The 21,066-nt window shown below is 44.8% G+C and overlaps 2 protein-coding genes across 7 annotated transcripts in view; one reads left to right on the forward strand and one right to left on the reverse strand.

The window, feature by feature from the left end:
• Positions 1-21,066, reverse strand: part of Dnase1l1 (deoxyribonuclease 1 like 1) — a 72,222-nt gene that overhangs the window by 4,830 nt on the left and 46,326 nt on the right. Inside the window, exon 1 of one of the 2 annotated variants that reach the window (XM_075956623.1) lies at positions 3,164-3,339. The exons of the other annotated variant lie outside the window; for it this stretch is intronic. The gene's annotated coding sequence lies outside the window, so the exon portion shown is untranslated. Of the gene's footprint in view, positions 1-3,163; positions 3,340-21,066 lie in introns of those variants that run through there. 2 annotated transcript variants of the gene reach the window in all.
• Positions 4,611-12,269, forward strand: Tafazzin (tafazzin, phospholipid-lysophospholipid transacylase). 5 transcript variants are annotated; one of them, XM_075956626.1, is made up of 11 exons: positions 4,686-4,794; positions 4,846-4,990; positions 5,151-5,279; positions 5,518-5,563; positions 5,803-5,888; positions 9,992-10,072; positions 10,152-10,193; positions 10,427-10,489; positions 10,644-10,696; positions 11,076-11,153; positions 11,271-12,267. In XM_075956626.1, exons 2-11 carry the CDS (start codon positions 4,882-4,884, stop codon positions 11,370-11,372), a joined length of 789 nt encoding a protein of 262 aa, XP_075812741.1. In that variant the 5' UTR covers positions 4,686-4,794; positions 4,846-4,881; the 3' UTR covers positions 11,373-12,267. The 5 variants fall into 5 exon arrangements, with proteins under 5 accessions (XP_075812742.1, XP_075812740.1, XP_075812743.1 ...); XM_075956625.1 differs by having other exon boundaries at positions 4,616-4,990; positions 11,271-12,268; XM_075956627.1 differs by lacking the exon at positions 10,427-10,489 and having other exon boundaries at positions 4,611-4,990; positions 11,271-12,269.

Raw genomic sequence — 21,066 nt, forward strand, 5'->3', positions numbered from 1 at the left:
GTGGCAGATATGTACAAGGAGTCAAGCCTTTTAAAGACTCAGTCCAGCAGCCTAAGACACAAGCACAGTGTACTGTTACCAGCCTAGATATGCAGAGTTTCTTCATCTTCTCTAGTTGAAATTGTGTACTTAGTAAGTATAACTTCTTTGCCAAAACTGATGCCAGGAATTCACAGAGGGTCAGCCACAACAACAAAGTTTATCTGTCTCTATGTTTGTCTTTAATCCTTTTTTTTTTTTTTTTTTGCCGGGCGGTGGTGGCGCACGCCTTTAATCCCAGCACTCGGGAGGCAGAAGTAGGCGGATCTCTGTGAGTTTGAGGCCAGCCTGGTCTACAAGAGCTAGTTCCAGGACAGGAACCAAAAGCTACGGAGAAACCCTGTCTCGAAAAATCAAAAAAAAAAAAAAAACAACCCTAGCGGTCCTGGAACTTGCTCAGTAGACCAGGCTGGCCTTGAAGTCACAGAGATCCACCTGCCTCTCCCTCCTAAAAGCCTGGTTTTTTTCTTCCTTATTAAGGGTAGTTAACATTTCAGTCTATGCTCAGACACACTTTGTCCATCAGCATTGGGGTACATCCACTACTTGAATTATTTTATTTGTTTGTTTACTTTGTTTTTTTTTTTTTTTGAGACAGGGTCTCTTTGTGTAGTCTTGGCTGTCCTGGAACTCACTTTGTAGACCAGACCTGCCTCTACCTCCCAAGTGCTGGGATTAAAGTTGTGCACCATCTCTGACTGGCTCTTATTTAATTTTTTTATATGTGGTACCGGGGATTGAAGATGGAGCCTTACCCAGGCTAAGGAAGTGCTCTACCATTGAGCTATATCTCTAACCTTGTAGTGTTTTGTTTCTTTGCCTGTTTTGTTTTGTTTTTTTGGGACATGGTTTCTCTGTAGCGTTTTTTTTTTTTTGGAGCCTGTCCTGGAGCTAGCTCTTGTAGACCAGGCTGGCCTCGAACTTACAGAGATCCACCTGCCTCTGCCTCCAGAGTGCTGGGATTAAAGATTAAAGGCATGCACCACCACCGCCTGGCAGTTTTTTTTTTGTGGCAAGCTGACTTCAAACTTCTGATTCTCCTGCCTCTACCTCCCCCACACTGGAATTACAGGTGTATACCACCAAGCTTGGCTTGGGCAGTGCTGGGGATAGAACCCAGGGCCTCATATGTTGGCTATGTAGGGAAAGCTATACTATGTTAAGTCTCATAACTAGCCAAACACTGTATTATATGATTATTATATGATCCTCCAGCTCAGCCCCCCCCTTTTGTTTTTCAAGACAAGGTTTCTCTGTGTATCCCTAGGTATCCTGGAACTCACTCTGTAGACCAGGCTGGCTTTGAACTCACAGAGATCCACCTGCAGCTGCCTCCCAAGTGCTGGGATTAAAGGTATGCACCACCACCACCCAGGTCCAGCTCAGCCATTTTGAGTAAAGCAAGTACCTCAATTTCCTAACATAGAACTGCTGATTCATATGATAGTTTTATTTTTAATTTTGAAGGAACACCAAACTGCTCTCTATTGCTGTTGTGACATTTTATATACCCACTAACAGTGCATAAGGGTTTGATCTCATTCTTTTAGCCTACTTCCTCAAAATGTCGAGAAGCAGCTGGGCAGTGGTGGTGCATGCCTTTAACACCAGCACTCAGGAGATAGAGGCAGGCGGATTTCTGAGTTCTAGGCCAACCCGGTCTACAGAATGAGTTCTAGGCAGCCAGGGGTACACAGAGAAACCCTGTCTCAAAATATAAACAAGCAAACAAACTGCTGCTGTGTACCATTTTTCTTTCACATAGGCCCACTTTCTAGCTAGGGCAGAGATAGTCCCAGATTCAAGAATGTCCAGTTTATCCTATCCATATTAGAAAATCAAGAGCCGGGCGGTGGTGGCGCACGCCTTTAATCCCAGCACTCGGGAGGCAGAGGCAGGCGGATCTCTGGGAGTTCGAGGCCAGCCTGGTCTACAAGAGCTAGTTCCAGGACAGGAACCAAAAGCTACAGAGAAACCCTGTCTCGAAAAATCAAAAAAAAAAAAAAAAATAGAAAATCAAACATGAACCTCTTCAGGCATTTTTGCTTCTTCTTAACTTTTTTTCTTTTTAAAAAATACTTATTTGTATGTGTTTGTGTATGTATGCATGTATACATGTGTCTATGTGGAGTCTGGTTTTTTACTTATACCACGTGAGTTCCAGGGATCAAACTCAGGCTATCAACTTTAACAGCAAATGTTCTTTTTTTTTGAGACAGGGTCTCTCTGTAGCTTTGGAGCCTGTCCTGGAACTAGCTCTCTAGACCATGCTGGCATCAAACTCAGAGAGATCCACCTGCCTCTGCCTCCTGAGTGCTGGGATTAAAGGCGTGCGCCACCACTGCTCAGAAACAGTAAATGTTCTTATCTGCTGAGCCATTATACTCGTCATGTCCCTTTTTCTATTTGTGAAATGGTATGTGCTTTCCCTTTCCTCTTTTCTTTTTTTTCCCATTCTCTTGGTTCATATACAGGTCTCAATTTATAACCAAGGCTGACCTGTAATTCACTATGTTACAGTCCCAGGCTGGCTTCAACTTTACTGGGTGCTACTGATGCCCCTTTTTGAGCATGTATCTGGTTTATCTTTGTCTCAGGTTCACCTCTGCCTTACCATATCTTTTGGGCTCAGCCCTTTACTGTACTGTCCATATCACATTCTGAAGCATGAGGCCCTCTGCTTCTGTCTGCTTGCTTTTCTCAGTCACCCTGTTACTTTCTCCTCTCTGTTAGTTTCATTCTATCTGTCTTGTTCTATCTTCCCGGTTCTGCCCATCTCAGTGTTTCTGTTAGTGTTTTCCTGCCTGGCCTTGGTATTTGTTTCTCTCTGGCCATCTGCTCTGTCACTCATGCTTATTTTTGTCTCTTTGCACTGGTGCCTATTCTGGAATACATGTGAGTATTGGTGCAGCTTTGTACTGACCAAGCTACATCTGAAGACTGAGACCGCTAGGACTCTGGGAAAGAATCTCAAAGAATGACTGTACCTGGCCCCAGCCCAATGCCCATCCTAGTCTTCCAAGACCATCCTTAGTTCTGGATCAAAGTTCCTTTCCCCTCTTAAGCCCCTCCCCAGGTAGTAGAGCAACCTCCTCCCTTTCCCTAGCCCTCAGGATTTTCATACCTTGGCAGACCAACTTGGCCCCACGCCTGCCTCAGCCTTGAACCGATTTAACCGACAGAATCGCGGCGCCAGCCAGGTTACGGACTTGGGGTGGGGAGAAGAGGAAGCCTGCTTTCAGACCCACCCAAGAGCCGGCCCCACACCCAACTCTCTAGTCCCCACAAGCAGGGCTGGTCTCCGCCTCTCCGTCCAGGAGGCGGTGCCTGGGAACTGGTCCTGACTGTCCTCCCCGCCCAAGATGGGTGGTGCCTGTTCTGAGCAGACAGCAGCCACTCGCGCCGTCCATCGTTGAGTAGTTACCTGAACCTTGGGACCAAGGTGAAGAGGTTTGCTCGCTCATTCTCTGGCCCCTTCCCCGCAGCGGGGAGCGAAGCAGTCTTCTTTCTCTCTAGGTACTTAGGCCTTCCTAAATTATATTTGTCAGAAAGCCCAAAGCAATGGACCTTCTGCACAGGACAGACAGCGCGACTGGCTACTGAGTCCTTTCAGGTCCCCGTTGGATGACTATGAAGTCATAGAAAACGTCCCCTGGGAGGTCGGGCGGAGGTGGTGCATGCTTTTAATCCCAGAATTCTGGAGGAAGATGGATCTCTGTGAGTTCGAGGCCAGCCTGGTGTGAGTTCCAGGACAGGCTCCAAAGAAAGAGAAACCTGTCTCGAAAAACCAAAACCAAAAACACTGCTCATGGGCATGTTACTTTTGCTACCACATGAACGCTAGGCAAGTACTCTATCATGGAGATAACCACCCCCAACCTTCCACCCGCCAGCTCACTATCAATAAAACTGAATTTTAAAACAATACCAGGATGTGGTAGGTAGCACTTGCTTTTAGAATTTGGGGTTAGCCTGGTTTATATATTAAGTTCCAGACTAGCCAGGGATCACAGTAAATCCCTCTCTCTCTCTAAAAAAATCCTCTTGTGATGCCCACAGAATTTGAGAGACAGAGGCAGGAGGATTGCTGTGACTTGAAAGCGAGCTCGAAATTAGTGTGGGCTGCATGAGACTATACTGCTTTAAATGGAGGGGGCAGATAAAAGGGCATCTCTGAGGCTTCCTGAACGCCAACCTGGTGGAAAACGTGACCCCAGGCTCAATAACAGACCTGGTTTCGAAAGTAGTAAGGCACAGAATGATGGTCACAGACGCTCAATGCCCTTTTCTCGCCTCTGCAGATAATCCGATTCACACGGGGTGGGGGAGGGGGAGATAATAAGTAAAAGAGTTCCACCAGTTTACGCCTTGAGTGGCTTCAGATAATGGTGCTGCGCAGCTCTTGTCAGTCACCTACAGACACCAGAATTAAGGCACCAAAGAGACGCTTAGCTTCTGGCGGTAACAAAATCCAGACTCTGACGGGGAAGAGGGCGGGGCGAGGATAGCGTAGACCTGCCCCCGGCAGCCGTCAAGCGACCTAGGCCTGTTTTGCGACCACAAGCGTTCCCGGCTCGTTTTCCGGCAGGTCCGTGGAGTCTGAGGCCGCCAAGGCAAGCTCTGGTAGTATGTGTGGCTCCCCGCAGCAATTCTGTCTCCTGGCCTGAGCAGCAGCACCTTTCTGTCCGGAGAGCGGTACTAGGGAGGCTCTGAGCTGCCTCACGAAGTGACCTTAGTTTAGCCCTCTGCTAGTTTGTCGGAGATCCCTCTCCTGAGCTTTGGAGGGCACGGGCTGGTCCGGGGCAGGAGGAGCTCCGGGCTGCGAAGTCAGGACCGGAGGAGATGCCCCTCCACGTGAAGTGGCCGTTCCCCGCGGTGCCCCGGCTCACCTGGACCATAGCCAGTAGCGTCGTCATGGGCCTGGTGGGCACCTACAGCTGCTTCTGGACCAGTGAGTGGGCAAAGGCCAAGGGAGAGTCACAGGCTCCTAACCTGGCCAGAGTTGGAATTTGGTTTGGGTACTGGGGATGTGGCAGGGTCTCTTTTAGCACAGTAAGAATTCTCAGGCAGGTAGAGATGAGCAAGAGCTTGAGACTGACTTCTCTTCCCAGAGTACATGAACCAACTCACCGTGCACAACAAGGAAGTGCTGTATGAGCTCATTGAGAACCGAGACCCTGCCACCCCCCTCATCACGGTCTCCAACCACCAATCCTGCATGGATGACCCTCATCTCTGGGGTACTGTACCAGTGTGCTTGGGTTCAAGTAGGCAAAACAGGAACAGGCAGAATAGATTCGCTTCTCACCAGGCTCTTTGGGAAACCATGGAATTATTTGTGGGATATACTGCCTAGTTGCTGGAAGTTTTGTGTTCCCCTTAGGATTGCTCCAGGGAATGTTATTTGGACAGGATATCAGAAATTTAAAAGAAATATGGAAGTAGTCATGTCACATCAAGGGCTTTCCTTTTTCTTAGGGATCCTGAAACTCCGCCACATCTGGAACCTGAAGTTGATGCGTTGGTGAGGAGCAATAGACCCCTTGAAGTGGCCCATCCATTTCTGCCCAGATTTGCCTGCCTTCCCTGCTCAGGAGGTGGCATCCAGCAGTCCAGAAAGGGCATGGGTGGGGCCCCACAGGCCCTTCTCTTGAGCTTCATTCTGCATGACAGTGATGGCAGGCATTGAACTGGGTGGGGAGAGTTGGGGACAAAGACTAGAAGTTTTGGAGGTAGGGATGACTGGGTCTATTGCTGCTCTAGGACCCCAGCAGCTGCAGACATCTGTTTCACCAAGGAGCTGCACTCCCATTTCTTCAGCTTGGGCAAATGTGTGCCTGTATGTCGAGGTGAGCTGCTCCTCTGGTAGGCATGTCCAGGCCTCCTTTGGGGGTAAGGAAGCAAGCTGGTGGTCAGTGTCTCTGTCTTAGAAGGACTCAGGGGAGCCATGGCATGACAGTATAGGTGACAGAGGGTAGGGAGAAGAATGACCTTTTAGATTCTCTGCTGCTGCCTGAGGATTGTCCAGAATTCTAGCATGAGAATTCAAGGACCCGGGGGTGGGGTGGCACACACCTTTAATCCCAGCACTCAGGAGTCAGAGGCAGGCAGATCTCTAGGAGCTCAAGGTCAGCCTGGTCTACAAGAGCTAGTTCCAGGACAGGCTCCATAGCTACAGAGAAATCCTGTCTTGAAAAACCAAGAGAGAGAGAGAATTTAAGGAAGCTTTATTTGCTGTCCCTTCTATATCTATTACTCCTCTCAGGGAGAATAGTGTGGTGCTATCACTTTATGATGGTAGTGGGGTAATGTATAAAAGCCAGAGGGTTTGTTTCTGGAAAAACAAACAAATTGGTGGGGTGAGGAGCCTTGGATTGAATGATCACTAAGTACCTTTCACAACCCCCTAGAAGTTGGGGCCATCTTTTATGTTATTTTATTACTTAAAAAAATACCAATCCAAATTCCCACTCCCTCCCCTCCTCCCACTCCCTCCACACACACTCCCACCCCACCCCCTCCAACCCTAAGAGAGGGAAATGCACCCCGCCCTGTGGAAAGTCCAAGGTCCTCCCTACTACATCTAGGCTGAGCAAAGTTTACATCCAAAGAGAATAGGATCCCAAGAAGCCAGTACATGCAGTAGAGACAAATCCCAGTGCCATTATCAGTGCCCCCTCAATTTGCCAGTTGGGGCCATCTTGATCCCCATTTTCCAGATAGAGCTCAGAAGTCATGACCTTGGACAAATTTAGGATTCGAATCCACATTTCCTTTTTCTCTGGGGAAGCAGATTTGTTTTCAATGAAAGAATGAAAGAAAAAGTCTAAAAATGGGCAAATAAGCCTGTGGTAGAGGCACACACCTTAATCCCAGCACTTGGGAGGCAGAGGCAATTGGATTTCTGTGAGTTTGAGGCCAACCTGGTCTACAAAGCAAGTTCCAGTACAACAAAGGCTACAGAGAGAAAGTTTGTCTCGAAAAACAAAACAAAAATACCAAAATGTCTAAAGAGATGGAAGTTTATATTTCCTTCTTTTTTTAAAAGATTTATTTATTATGCATATAACATTCTGCCTGCATGTATGCCTGCACACCAGAAGAGAGCACCAGATTTCATCATAGATGGTTGTGAGCCACCATGTGGTTGCTGGGAATTGAACTCAGGACCTCTGGAAGAACAGCCAGTGCTCTTAACCTTTGAGCCATCTCTCCAGCCCTATTTCCTTCTTTCTAAGTGTTCCAACAGAGACTACATTACCTTGGTGAATGACAGTGGCATTTTCTCCCAGGTCCTGCTCTGATAATGTCAGTATTCTGATAATTTACACCTGTCCCTGACTCTAAGCTCCTCTTCTGCAATCTCAGAAGTCTTGTATGTATGTGTCTTGTTTTCATTATTTTTCTTTTGTTTTCAGTTTGGGGGACAGAACACAGAGACTTGTGCATTCTAGGCATATACTGTACCTCTGAGTTATATTCCCAGTTCTCTTCATTCTTTTTGATCTTTACCTAGATTTCATTTCAGTTAAAAACAGGATCTGAGATGGGCATGATGGCATGTGTCTGTAATCCCACCCCATCACTCTGTAAGCAGGAACAGGGACATGAAGATTGCTGTGACTTTGAGGCCAGCCTGGTCTACACAGCAAGTTCCAGACTAACCAGGACTACAGGACTACGTGGTGACTTCTTATCTTAAAAAAAAAAAGCTAGGCGTGGTAGTGCACACTCAGAGGTCAGAGGCAGGTGAATCTCTGAGTTTGAGGCCATCCTGGTCTACAGAGCTAGTTCCAAAACAGCCAGGGCTAAGAAGAGAAACCCTGTCTTAAACAAAAAAACTAGGTATGGTGGCCTATACCTGTATTCCCTGTATTTGGGAGGTGGAAGTAGGTGATTTACCATGAATTTGAGGCCAGCTTGGACTGAAGACAGAGACCCTGTCTCAAAAAAAGCCCATGTGCACACACAAGTGTGTGTGTGTGTGTGTATGTATACAACTGTGTGCCCACACATACAGAAAAATTGAGGGCTAGAGATGTGGCTCATTGGTATAATTTGTGCCTTTCTGGCACAGAGCCCTTTGTTCTATTCCTAGAATTGTAAAATATATAAAAACAAAAGCTAGAAAATGAAACATTAATTTCAAGGACAGCAAAGATCTAATTACATGTGACTGAAACAGAGTTTGCGATACAGTTTCTGTGTTAAACCATTTTTCTCTAAGACTTTGTAGGTTGACCTTTAAGCACTGAAGATGTGATTTTACATAAGTAGAAATAGCATTTGCAAAAGCTAAAAAGTGTAAGCCTGTTCCAAAGTCATATTACCCTTTTTACTTGTCCGTTGCAAGCTCAGAGGGTATATACCAGTGGGTTTTGCTAGAGGAGCAAACACCTTTAGTTACTACCCTTGCTCTGTGTACCGCCATCCCAAATAGGAAACCTGTGTTTCTTTCTGTTCCCTGAAATCATTCCCACTTCTGGCCCCTGAGTGAGCTGCCAGATCAGGTCCCTATTGAGGTTGGACTGAGGCTCCTGAATCCCTAACCACATTTTCCAAACAGCAGGCTTACAGAGAACAGTACTGACCTGAGATAGCTCCAGTGTTTCTCTGTCTCCTGTGAGACACCCTCCTCCATCCCATTTTATAAGATTAGGATATTTACCTATTTTGTCAGCCTCCTCCCTTCCGTTTCCTGGTTCTGTTCACCCTATGGTTATTCTTCCACTATTGTGGAGAGTCTTACTATATCTAGGTGATTCAAGGTTGCTAGCCAGCAAAAGGCATTAGGTCTCTACATCTATAGTGTGACTGATAGCTGGGCTTCCTGGATGATCCAGGTTTGTGTCATTAACATTCCTCAATCTAGTGTGATCATCTCAGAATGTATCCAAGGTTTTACTAGCCTCAGGGCAGCTGGACTCCTGTTTTCAGTTTGTTCCAATCTTTTTGATTGTTTTTTTTTTTTGAGCAGTGGTCTCACAGAAACCCAGCTGGCCTTGAAATACCAATAGGTCCTCCCTCACAAACTTCCCAGTCTCTTCTGTGTTTTCTGTTTACTGAAGTGTTGGTCCAGAAACCTCAAGGAAGGTCAAAGTGGTGGCTCCCAAAGAGCTGATTAGCAGCCAGCAAATGGGTGTGTGTTGGGGTGGGGCAGATTCCAGCAGGGCAGGCTGTTGTGGAGGAAGGAGGTGGAGTTGTCACGGTTATCATTTCAGTAAGAGATAATGTTTAGCCAGGTGTCTTGACACACACCTGTAATTCCAGCACCTGGAAAACTGAGGTAAAATGATTGCCACAAATTTGAGCCAGCCTAGGCCGGGCAGTGGTGGCGCACGCCTTTAATCCCAGCACTTGGGAGGCAGAGGCAGGCGGATCTCTGTGAGTTCGAGACCAGCCTGGTCTACAAGAGCTAGTTCCAGGACAGGCTCCAAAACCACAGAGAAACCCTGTCTCGAAAAACCAAAAAAGAAAAAAAAGAAACAAAAAAAATTGATTCAGCCTGGGTTACATAGTAATATCTGTCTCAGAAAAGAAAAGGAAGGTGCTGTTTGCACATGACAGGCACTAAGAGGTTGAGAAGACATTGTTTTGTTTTGATATAGGATGTTATACTCTGTGGCCCATCCTGACCTCAAACTCACAGCAGCTCTCCTGATTCAGCCTACCAACTGCTGGGATTATAGGCATGAGCCTCCATGCCCATCTTGAGAGGAGGATATAACCAAACCAAAAATGTGAAGGGTCAGGGTAGCAGGGAGGAACAGACTCTGAAAATAGTTGTTGGCGGTGTCTATGGATGGTGCTGTAGGGGATGAACTTTTGCCTCCATCCTAATTAGGGTGGATCAGGAGTGGGCCCCTGATGTGTGAATCTAGTTCACTGAGGTTTAGAGAGCTTGATATCTTCCCCAGAGAATGGATCAAAGAGAACAGATCTTTCTCTGCAGGAGATGGTGTCTACCAGAAAGGGATGGACTTCATTTTGGAGAAGCTTAACCATGGGGACTGGGTACACATCTTTCCAGAAGGTCAGTTGGGTGCTTGGTCAGGGTCCTTCAGCATGCATGGTTTCAGATTCCAAGCCTTGTCTTTGTCTTCTCTCACCAGGGAAAGTAAACATGAGTTCTGAGTTTCTGCGCTTCAAGTGGGGTAAGTGTTGCTGTTCAAGTTGACACAGCCAAGTACCCCATCCAAAGATGGCCCTGTGAGTTCCTGGCTTCATTCCCCTCTCTGGTGGATGTGTCAGGGACAGTGGGAATGGGACAGGTGGTGAGTCAAGGACTAGTCTTTTAATTGAGAAACAGTAGAAATGACACTGGCCAGAGATTGGCAGGGCAGCTTGGCCCAACTTGTGCCAATGCTTCTGCCTCTCTCCTAAGTAGGAATTGGACGGCTGATTGCTGAGTGTCACCTAAACCCCATCATCCTGCCACTATGGCATGTTGGTGAGCCAGGGACTGGGGGTAGGGAGGGGACTTCCTTAGATGTTTTAAAGGGGATTGTGGGTTGGATGGCTGAGAGAAGTACCTGGGGCTCTCTTCCTGGTACCCTGGTGCACTACTTCCCCCAATGGCTGGCTTTCTATCCATTGTGCTACAGGAATGAATGACGTCCTCCCTAATAGCCCACCCTACTTCCCCCGATTTGGACAGGTGGGTAGGCACTTCTGGCTCTTGTCTGTCTATTTGCCTGTTATCTACCCTGTGTCTCCTAGCCCATACTATAAAGGATTGGTTGAGAATTTGCTGAACATGAGCATATAGTTGGGGAGGGAGGGACTTTTCTGGAAGTAAGGCCTTTAGAATAAGAATTGAAAATCAGGATGGGGTGGGATACAAGGTAGAGCAGGATAGGTCATCTCAGGATTAGGCTGTCCTTTGGATACCACCAACCCCAGCTGCCTATTTTAAAGAGGGAGAGTGGCTTTCAAGAGCACCAAACCCATTAGGCAAGGCTTGGCTCTGACTTACCACATTGTTTGGGCTGGAACTATAGGTTCCTTGTCATCCTTGATGACCTACCTCCTTACAGAAAATCACCGTGCTGATTGGAAAGCCCTTCAGTGCACTCCCTGTGCTTGAGCGGCTCCGGGCAGAAAACAAGTCAGCTGTGAGTTATCACCCAAGGGTCCCCTAGGTGTCCTTGACCTTCCCAGTCCCTCGGACTCCCGGGGTACCTTAGTCATGGTCCCTGAGGAGTGCAGGCCAGCACCATCCTTGCTCTCAGGTGGAGATGCGGAAAGCCCTCACTGACTTCATTCAAGAGGAATTCCAGCGGCTGAAGATGCAGGCGGAACAGCTCCACAACCACTTCCAGCCTGGAAGATAGGCTTTTCCTGCCCAGTCTGTGCCCTGAAGTCCTTAGTCGAGGGAGTACTGGAACCTCCAGGGTTTGGGAAGTAGTGGTGCAGGACCCTGTCCAAGCCTGCTTGACTCTGTACTGCCTTTGAGATTCTTCCCTGCACAAAACTGAGGCTGGAAGATGAACTGATGCTTTTAACTCAGATAGATTGGCATATAATCCCTGCTGGGTACTCTTTTTTGTTTGTTTTGAGACAGCGTGTCTCTGACTGTCCTGAAATTCTGTTTGTAGACCAGGTTGGCCTCAGACCACAGAGATCCACCTGCCTCTGCCTCCCAAGTGTTGGGATTAAAGGTGTGCACCACCGTTGCTTAGCCTGGATACTCTTTCTTATCCTTGAGCATCTGACTCCTCTTGGTCTCTTGGACTAAAAGAAGAGCCTTGGCTGTTCCTCACACTTGGCAGAGAAGGGAGGAAGACTCTTAGGCAGGGGCTAATATTGGAAGGGAGCAAAGCAGGCAGTTGAGCAACTAATAGGAGAATAGGTGTCCTGGCCATAAATGCAGAAAGAGAACCCAAATGGCCCCTTGGATGGGCTACCACCACTTGCCTACCTTTGCCCAGGGGCTGCTTGCAACATCCTCAGGGAAGGCTGTCATTCTTCCACCTGAGCTTCTCCCACAGCAAAGTTTATCCTTGGGTGGCCTCCAAACAAGAGCAAGTCTTGGCCCAGGATTCAAGCCCAGCTAAACTTAACTAGATGTTTCTGTTAGAGGGCAGAAAAAGGGCCCCCAAGACCTGAACATGAACTCCTCGCATCAGGGCCTATATACTTCTCTAACCTTTTTGCCTTGACATCCCCTATGTTCTGAGATCTGGGTTTTCATGTTTTTAGAGTAATAAAATATTTGTGTTATGCCACTATACTTCTGTCTTCTGTGTAGGAATGCAGATGGGAAGTACCTTGAACCTGGATACAATGAGATCATTTAAGTAGATGGACATTGGGATCTCACTATGCACTGGCCACTCAAGACTTTCATTATCACCTGAAAATTCCTGAAAAATATGGCAGTAGAGATTCATAATAGTGGCAAAATAAGACTAATAACTAGATCAAAACCTCAAGTGAAGTCAGACATGGTAGTATGCACCTGTGATCCCAGCACTCGGGAGGCTGAAACAGGAATTTTGCCAAGTGTTCAAGGTTGGCCTGGGATACTGAGTGAGACACTAAAAAGAAAAAAAATTAAAGTCAAGTGTGGAAGGCAGGGGCGGGCAGATGTCTCTGAGCTACATAGTGAGACCCTGTCTCAAGAGGAAAATTAGATGTGAATGGTGGTGCACTCCTTTAATCTCAGCACTTGGAGTGTGTCTTAGGGTTTCTTTTTTTTAAAATTTTTCTTTTTTAAGAATTTATTTATTATGTATACAGTAGTCTGTCTGCATGTATGCCTACGGGCGAGAAGAGGGCACCAGATCTCATTACAAATGGTTGTGAGCCACCATGTGGTTGCTGGAAATTGAACTCAGGACCTCTAAAAGAGCAGGGAGTTCTCTGAACCTCGAGCCATCTCACCAGCCGTTATTTTTTTTTTAATTTTATATACACTGGTGTTTTGTTATGGGTATTGGGTCCCCTGGAATTGGAATTACAGACAGTTGTGAACTGCCATGTGGGAATTGAACCCAGGTCTTCTGGAAGAGCAGTTTAGTGTTCTTAATCCCTGAGCCATTTCTCCAGTCCTGTCTTAGGGTTTCTGTTGCTTTGAAGAGACACCATGACCACAGCAACTTTGTTTCTCGAGCCAGGATTTCTATGTGTAGCTCTGGCTGTCCTGGAACTTACTTTGTAGATCAGGCTGGCCTCAAACTCAGAGATCCACCTGCCTCTGCCTTCTGAGTGCTGGGATTAAAGGTGTGCACCACACCTGGCCACAGCAGCTATTTTAAAGGAAAACATTTAATTGGGGTGGCTTACAGTTTCAGATGTCTATTCCATTATCACCATGGTGAGACATGGTGCTGGAGGAGAAGCTGAGAGTTCTACATCTTGATACAAAGGCAACAGAAGGAATCTGTGCCTACACTGGGCATATCTTGAACATAGAAGACCTCAAAGCCTGCCCCCACTATGACATACCAAACTACTGCAGAGTAGATCTCTGAATTTGAAGCCAACCTGGACTACATAGTTCCAGGCCAACCAGGGCTACACAGTGAGACCTTGTCTTGGGAAAGAGGAAGGGGGGGGCAATTAAAATTTTAAAACATTTTTCAGAAGGGGGGAGCATCACTTTGTGGGGATACATAGAATACATGTAAAAGCCAACCATACTACTTAGGTCCAAGGGTAATATCCCCTTTTCATGTATTTTGTATCCCTTTGAGAAATACTAGGTACATTGTTTTAAACTTAAATCCTATGTTACAGTTCCATTTGTTCAAACACATACCCCTCACTGGTGGTATGGTGGTGCAGGCCTATAATCCCAGCAATTAATTGTGAGGTGAAGTTCAAGGTCTTCAGCCATATAGTAAGTTCAGGGCCAGCCTAAACCCTTCTATCAAAAAAAAAAGGCCCATCAAGATGCCTGAGCAAGTAAAGGTATTCATTGCTAAGCCTGTCAACCTGAGATAGATCTCCAGAATCCCCATAATTCAAGGAGAGAAGGAACTACTGAAAGTTGTTTCATCCAGTCTCTACATACATGCCATGACACTCATGCCCATGTGTACACACAGGTTGGGGATGCAGAAGAAATTATTCAGCAGTTAAGAATGCTTGTTGCTTTTGCTGAGGACCCAGGTTCTATTTATCCCTAGCATCCATATCGGGAGACTCAACCACCTATAACTCTAGCTCCAGAGAACTCAGTGCTCTCTCTGGCCTCCATGGGCACCTACACACAAACATTCACATAAATGATAAAAATAAATCTTAAAATACTGCCTCCTGTATGCTAGACAAGCAGTCTACCACTGAGCTACCTTACATGCTCCAAATATAGACTTTTTCACTATGATCTTACATTCACAACAAAATTAGTATATTGAACTTCTACATACCACATATACCCTGCACATATAGTCTCTCCTACCACCAGAATTCTGTACTAGAATATATCTGACACATGGATAAACTCACATGACATATCTCTCTGATTCCATAGTTTACTTAAGTACAGTTTATAGGTTTTGACAAAAGTCTAATAACATGCCCACTATTATTGTAGCTTTACTAACATAAATACTATATTCCTCTTACTCATATCCCCTTCCAACAAACCCCTGGCTACTGTTGGCCTTTTACTGGTCCACAATTTTGCTTTGGGTAGAATGCAGCAAATTTGGAACTTTAGTTGGCAGGTCTATGAGATTGCTGTTTTTCACTTAGTGATAAGCATTTAAGTTTTCATAGTATTATAACCGCTTTCCTTTTACCACTGAATAATATTCCATTGTATGAATGTGCCAGTTTAGTCATTCACCTACTGAAGGACATTTTGAATACTTCAAAACTTTAGTAATTATGATTAAAAATGCTCTAGACGTCTTTTGTGCAGACTTTTTCATGAATATACACTTTTAACTCATTTAGGTAAGTACCAAGGAATATGCCTGCTGGATTATAAGGCAAGAATATGTTTAATTTTGTTAGATGACAACATCTAATCTTCCAGAGTAGCTATATTGTTTATATTCCTAAGAGCAATGAATGGGTTTCTGAGCTTTCTGTTGCTGTGACAGAATACTTGAGAGAAATCAGCTTAAAGGAGGAAATATATTGGCTTCTGATTTCAGAACTTTAATCATGGTCATTTGATCCTATCATTGTAGGCTTGTGAGAGCATCATGATGGGGTGTGGGCATAATGGGACAGAGCTGTGCACCCTTTGGGAAGCAAATAGATGGAGAGAAATGGGACAGAGGCAAAATAAAGTTTGTCATGATGGTACATACCTGTTTTAGCCCTTATGAGGAAGAACTCAAGTTCAAGGCCAGACTGGGCCACAAAACAAAAAACTTGTAAATGGAGACCACTTGTTCATTTCCTGGCTGCACAGACCCATATAATCACACAGAAACTATTAATTACAACATTGCTTGGCCAATAGCTTAGGCTTCTTATCAACTCTTACATCTTAAATTAACCCATTTCTATTTTGTGTATCACCACAAGGCTGTAGCTTACTGGGTAAAGTTCCAGCAGCAGCATCTTTCTTCTTAGGCATTTCTTTGACTCTGCCTACTCTCTCTATATATCTCTTCTAGCCTGGCTATATTCTGCTCTGCCATAGGCCAAAGCAGCTTTATTCATTAACCAATAATAGCAACACATATACAGAAGGACTTCCCACATCATCTCCCCTTGTCTAAGTAAAAAGGAAAGTTTTAACTTTATCATAGCAAAATTACATATCCAAAACAGTTATCAAGCAAGAATTACAGTTACAGTATTTAGTCTATTTATATTTGGCAAATTAAGGAAAATACTCTATCACTTATCCTATCTTTGTGAGTCAAAAGTTTTATATCTAATGTATCCTTTATCATAGCTAAGGAAAACTATAGCTGTCTTCAAAGACCCCAGAAGGATATAATATTACCTAACTAAACAGGAAGTACATTGTAAGCGACTTCCAAAACTTTAGAATTGACAAAGACATCTGGCTGTCTGGACAGTTGTTGCAACTTATAATAGTTCCACACTAGCCCAGAATGGAGTATAATAAAGGTTTGTTTAATAGGGGGTGTACTCACAGAAAGGGTAGCAATTGGCAGTCCTCTGTGTGCACTGGGACTGGAACTGAATCTAGCAACCAAGAGGCCTGTACACACTTTACATCTGCATTTATAGTACATGAGACCACACCCAAAGCGAGCTGATATCTTACAAGCTATTGACTGAAGGAGTTCCCACAGCAGATAGTCACCCAAAGTTCTGTAACATTGGGGCATCCATATTCAGCCTACAGGCCCATAGTATCTGGCAGATTTTTTCATGAAGCAGGAAATTTGAAAGACAGTTCTGTCTATATTGGCAGTTTGTCAGTCATTTTCTTCTGTGTCCTGCAGAATGTCTGGCAGACTCATGAAGCATGAACCCTGAAGGACTGTCTCACCTTCTTTAGGCAAGTTTAGCAGTCATTTTTCTGTGGGTCCTGCATGTCCAGATGTCCAGTTCATACAGCATACCATCAAGCACTCCAGGCAAAAGCAGTTTCTTTTTTTTTTTTTTTTTTTGGTTTTTTGAGTCAGGGTTTCTCTGTGGCTTTAGAGCCTATCCTGGAACTAGCTCTTGTAGACCAGACTGGCCTTAAACTCACAGAGATCCACCTGTCTCTGCCTCCCAAGTGCTGGGATTAAAGGCGTGCGCCACCACCGCCGCCCCACTCAAAAGCAGTTTCTTACCCAAGTGTCTAGCAAACTCCATAAGGAGACTTTGTTCTTTTTTTAAATTATTATTATTTATTTTTTAATATTTATTTATTCATTTATTATGTATACAGTATTCTGTCTGCATGTGCATCTGCAGGCCTGAAGAGGGCACTAGATCTCATTACAAATGGTTGTGAGCCACCATGTGGTTGCTGGGAATTGAACTCAGGACCTTTGGAAGAGCAGGCAGTGCTCTTAACCTCTGAGCCATCTCTCCAGCCCCTGTATTTCTTTTTTTTAATGGGGATTTTCTTTCTTTTTTTCCATGATATTTATTGAGCTCTATGTTTTTCTGTGCTCCCCTCCCTGCCTCTCCCCTCCTGACTTCAATCCTCTCCCAAGGTCCCCATGCTCCCAATTTACTCAGGAGATCTTGTCTTTTTCTACTTTCTACTTCCCACGTAGATTATATCTATGTAAGTCTCTCTTAGTGTCCATATTGTTGTCTAAGTTTTCTGGGATAATCTGTATTTCTTAACTATACCTTACATTTTTAAATGAGCTGCACAAACACAATGCCTCAAACAAGAAGAAATATATATATATATACTCGGTGTAGCAAATCGTCCTTAAATTTGTATCAATAGACCAAAGTCTATACCAATGTAAAGTATTAATCTCTACATATCACTTTCAAACATTGTAAGCCAGACATGATGACAAATACCAGTAATGCCTAAATTTTGGAGGTGGAAGCAGAAAGAGTAGTTATTCAGATCATCCTTGGCTATATGGCAAACTCAAAGCCTTTCTGGGCTACTTGAGATCCTGTCTCAAAAAATTCAAAAATTAATATAACCTTCTGCCCTGTAGACATGTTGGCATAAGCCTTTAATTGCAGAACTCTGAAAGTAGAAGTAGGATGAGAATTCAAAGTCATCCTCAACTGGATGGCCAGTTCCAAACCAATCAGGGCTACCTAGAAAGATCTTATCTCAAAACAACAATGGCAACAAAGGACTGTGGTTGGAATAGTGTGTGCCTAGCATGTGAAAAGTTCTGGGTTTTATTCCTAGCATGACAAAAAAAAAAAAAGATCTTAAAAAGAAAGGAGAGAGAACCCTCTCCTTTGGTCTCGAAAAGCCAAAAAGAGAAAGGGTGGGGGAGAAGAGAGGGTGTGGGGGAAAGATGGCTCAACAGAACACTGGCTGCTCTTGCAGAAGACCCAGGTTTGATTCTCATCACCCATGTGGCAACACAGAACTATGGTGATATTTTGTTAGTGATCTAACAAAACTTGCCTGAAAATAAGAGTGCGGAGCTAGTCACTAGTTAGGCAAACAGGACAGGCAGTGATGGCACACACCTTTAATCCCAGCACTCGGGAAGAGGAGGCAGGTGGTCTCTGTGAGTTCAAGACCACCCTGGTCTACACGAGATTGATCCATGTAGTGGGAGCTGCGGAGATGGCTCAGTGGTTAAGAGCACTCACTGGCTGCTCTTCCAGAGGTCCTGAGTTCAATTCCCAGCAACCACATGGTGGCTCACAACCATCTGTAGTGTAGATCCAGTCTAAAAGAGAAACAGAATCAGACCGGTGTAGGCTCACACCTTAATCCTAGTACTTGGGACACACATGTCTTTAACCCCAACACTAGAGAGGTGGAGACAGGAGCTCAAGCATTCAATCTGAGCATTTACAGAGACATGATACCCCATTCGGTCTGAGGATTTAGTAGAGGTAAGAACTAGTGGCTGGCTGCTCTGCTTCTCTGAAATTTCAGCTTTCACCCTCTAGTATCTGACTCTGAGTTTTTATTATTAAGACCAATTAGAAATGGTGCTACACACAACCATCAATGCTCTCTTCTGGACTCCACTGGCACCAGGCACACATGTAGTACATATACATACACGCTGACAAACACCATGCCTGAAAAGGGTTACAATTATTTTTATTTATTTATTTGTTTGTTTATTTACTTTTGGTTTTTCATGACAGGGTTTCTCTGTAGCTTTGGAGCCTGTCCTGGATTTCCCTCTGTAGACCAGGCTGGCCTCAAACTCATAGACATAGGCTTGTCTCTGCCTCCTAAGTGCTGGGATTAAAGGTGTGTGCTACCACCACCCGGCTAACTATATATATATATATTTAGTTTTTCGAGACAGGGTTTCTCTGTAGCTTTGGAGCCTGTCCTGGAACTAGCTCTTGTAGACCAGGCTGGCCTAGAACTCACAGAGATCCGCCTGCCTTTGCCTCCTGAGTGCTGGGATTAAAGGCGTGCACCACCACCGCCCGGCATATATTTATGTTTTTTGAGACAAGGTTTCTCTGTGTGGTCCTGGCTATCCTGGAACTCACTCTGTAGACTAAGCTAGTCTCAGACTCAGAGATCTGCCTGCCTCTGCCTCCAAGGTAATTACAAGCTTACTCCACCACCTCCTGGCTACTCAGGCTGGCCTTGAACTCCGTATTTACCCAAAGCTGGGTTTGAACTTCCTATCCTCTTGTCTAAGTACTGGGGTCACAGGCAGGTACAACCATGTTCAGATAAGTTTATTACTTTTTGATTTATCGAGACAGGGTTTCTTTATGTAGCTCTGGCTGTCCTGGAACTAGGTCTGTTAGACCAGGTGATCTCAGATTCACAGAGATCTGCCTCCTGAGTGCTGGGATTCAAGGCACAACTGCAGACTAAGTAGCCTAATCCTCTCTCTCTTCCCATTTTATATTCCCTCTAGTGTTGGGATGAAAGCTGTGAGGCACCACCACTTGGGTATATTTCTGCATTGATCTTGTGTACTTGAACTCAGAGATCCATCTGCTTCTGTTTCCCAAATCCTGGGATTAAAGGTGTATGCCACCACTGCCTGACCTCTAGTGGCTTAGCTTTATTAAAACATGAATAAAACATCACTATATTTCCCCTTTTGTCTAAAATAAAAAAGAAGGCTATAACTAATGTAAGAAAAAACTATATAGTTTTTACAGTAAGTACAATAACTATAAAATATATATAGGCAATAAGTACATTAACAATATCTAGTCCATTTGCATTTGACTTTTTTTTTAGAGACAGAGTTTTTCTGTATAACAGCCCTAGCTGTCCTGGAAATCACTCTGTAGACCAGGCTGGCCTTGAACTCATAGAGAGCCACCTACCTCTGACTCCTGAGTGCTGGGATTAAAGGCAAGAGCTACCACTGCCTAGCCCAACAAACATTCTTCTTATATTTTTTACTATGATATATGCCAAATAAATAGTGTATTAGTTCCCTAGAGTGCTGTAGCAAATTGTCACAAACTAGCTAACTTAAAAAAGAGTTCTAACCAGGCAGTGGTGACACACACCTTTAATTCCAAAACTCAGGAGGCAGAGGCAGGCAGATCTCTATGAGTTCGAGGCCAACCTGGTCTATAAGAGCTAGTGCCAGGACAGGCTCCAAAGCTACACAGAGAAACCCTGCCTCGAAAAACCAAAAAACAACCAACCAAACAAACAACAGAGTTCTGATAATTTTGTACACTACCAGTCACAAATAAGGCTGTTTGTGCAGCTGAGTTTTCTCTGAAGGCTCTAGGAGAGAATTGGTTCCTGTTTCTCCCGTTGTTCTGACAACTGCCAGAAATCCTTGGTTGTAGCTGCATCACTGCAGTCTGTTTGTTCACTTTTCCGTCTTCCTTGTCTGCATCTATGCTTTCCTCTTTTTTTTAGAGGAGGTGGGAAGCAGGAGGACCAGAAATTTTAAGTCTTCATTACCCACATAGTGAGTTTGAGGCCACCTTGGACTATATGAGTCCATCACAAACAAACAAAAAGTAAATAAATTTTCCTTTTTCTTTATCTCTCTTGACAGGGTTTTTCTGGTCTCTATGTAGCACTGGTTGTCCTGAACTCACTTTGTAGACCAAACTGGCCTTGAAATCTCAGATATCTGTCTGCCTCCGCTTCCTAAATGCTGGTACTAAAGGCATCTACCACCACCACCCAGCAAATTTCCCTCTTTTTATAATGACACCAATCATCAGACTGTGGCCCATCCTTTCATATTTTGACTTTAGCAGTCAGTATGAGTTTATTATAAACTGATTATATGTGCAAAGACCCTGACTGTTTCCAGCCGGGCAGTGGTGGCACATGCCTTTAATCCCAGCACTCAGGAGCAGAGAGAGGCAGGAGTATCTCTGTGAGCTCATGGCCATCCTGGTCTATGGAGTGAGTTCTAGGATAGCCAGGGACATAGAGAAACCTTGTCTTGAAAAGCAAATGAACAAAAATGTCCCTGTTTCCAAATTAAGACGCATTTACAGTGTCTTTTGGGGGTTGGAGAACCATCT

This window comes from Microtus pennsylvanicus, chromosome X (genome assembly GCF_037038515.1).
Source record: "Microtus pennsylvanicus isolate mMicPen1 chromosome X, mMicPen1.hap1, whole genome shotgun sequence".
NCBI classification, from domain to species: Eukaryota; Metazoa; Chordata; class Mammalia; order Rodentia; family Cricetidae; genus Microtus; species Microtus pennsylvanicus.

Bases quoted from the DNA above. Each gene is read 5' to 3' on its own strand.
- Tafazzin (XM_075956625.1), top strand. From the start codon at position 4,882: ATGCCCCTCCACGTGAAGTGGCCGTTCCCCGCGGTGCCCCGGCTCACC. The intron at 5,280-5,517 runs GTACTGTACCAG...CCTTTTTCTTAG, and splicing joins GGATGACCCTCATCTCTGGG to GGATCCTGAAACTCCGCCAC. The intron at 10,073-10,151 runs GTCAGTTGGGTG...TTCTCTCACCAG, and splicing joins GGTACACATCTTTCCAGAAG to GGAAAGTAAACATGAGTTCT.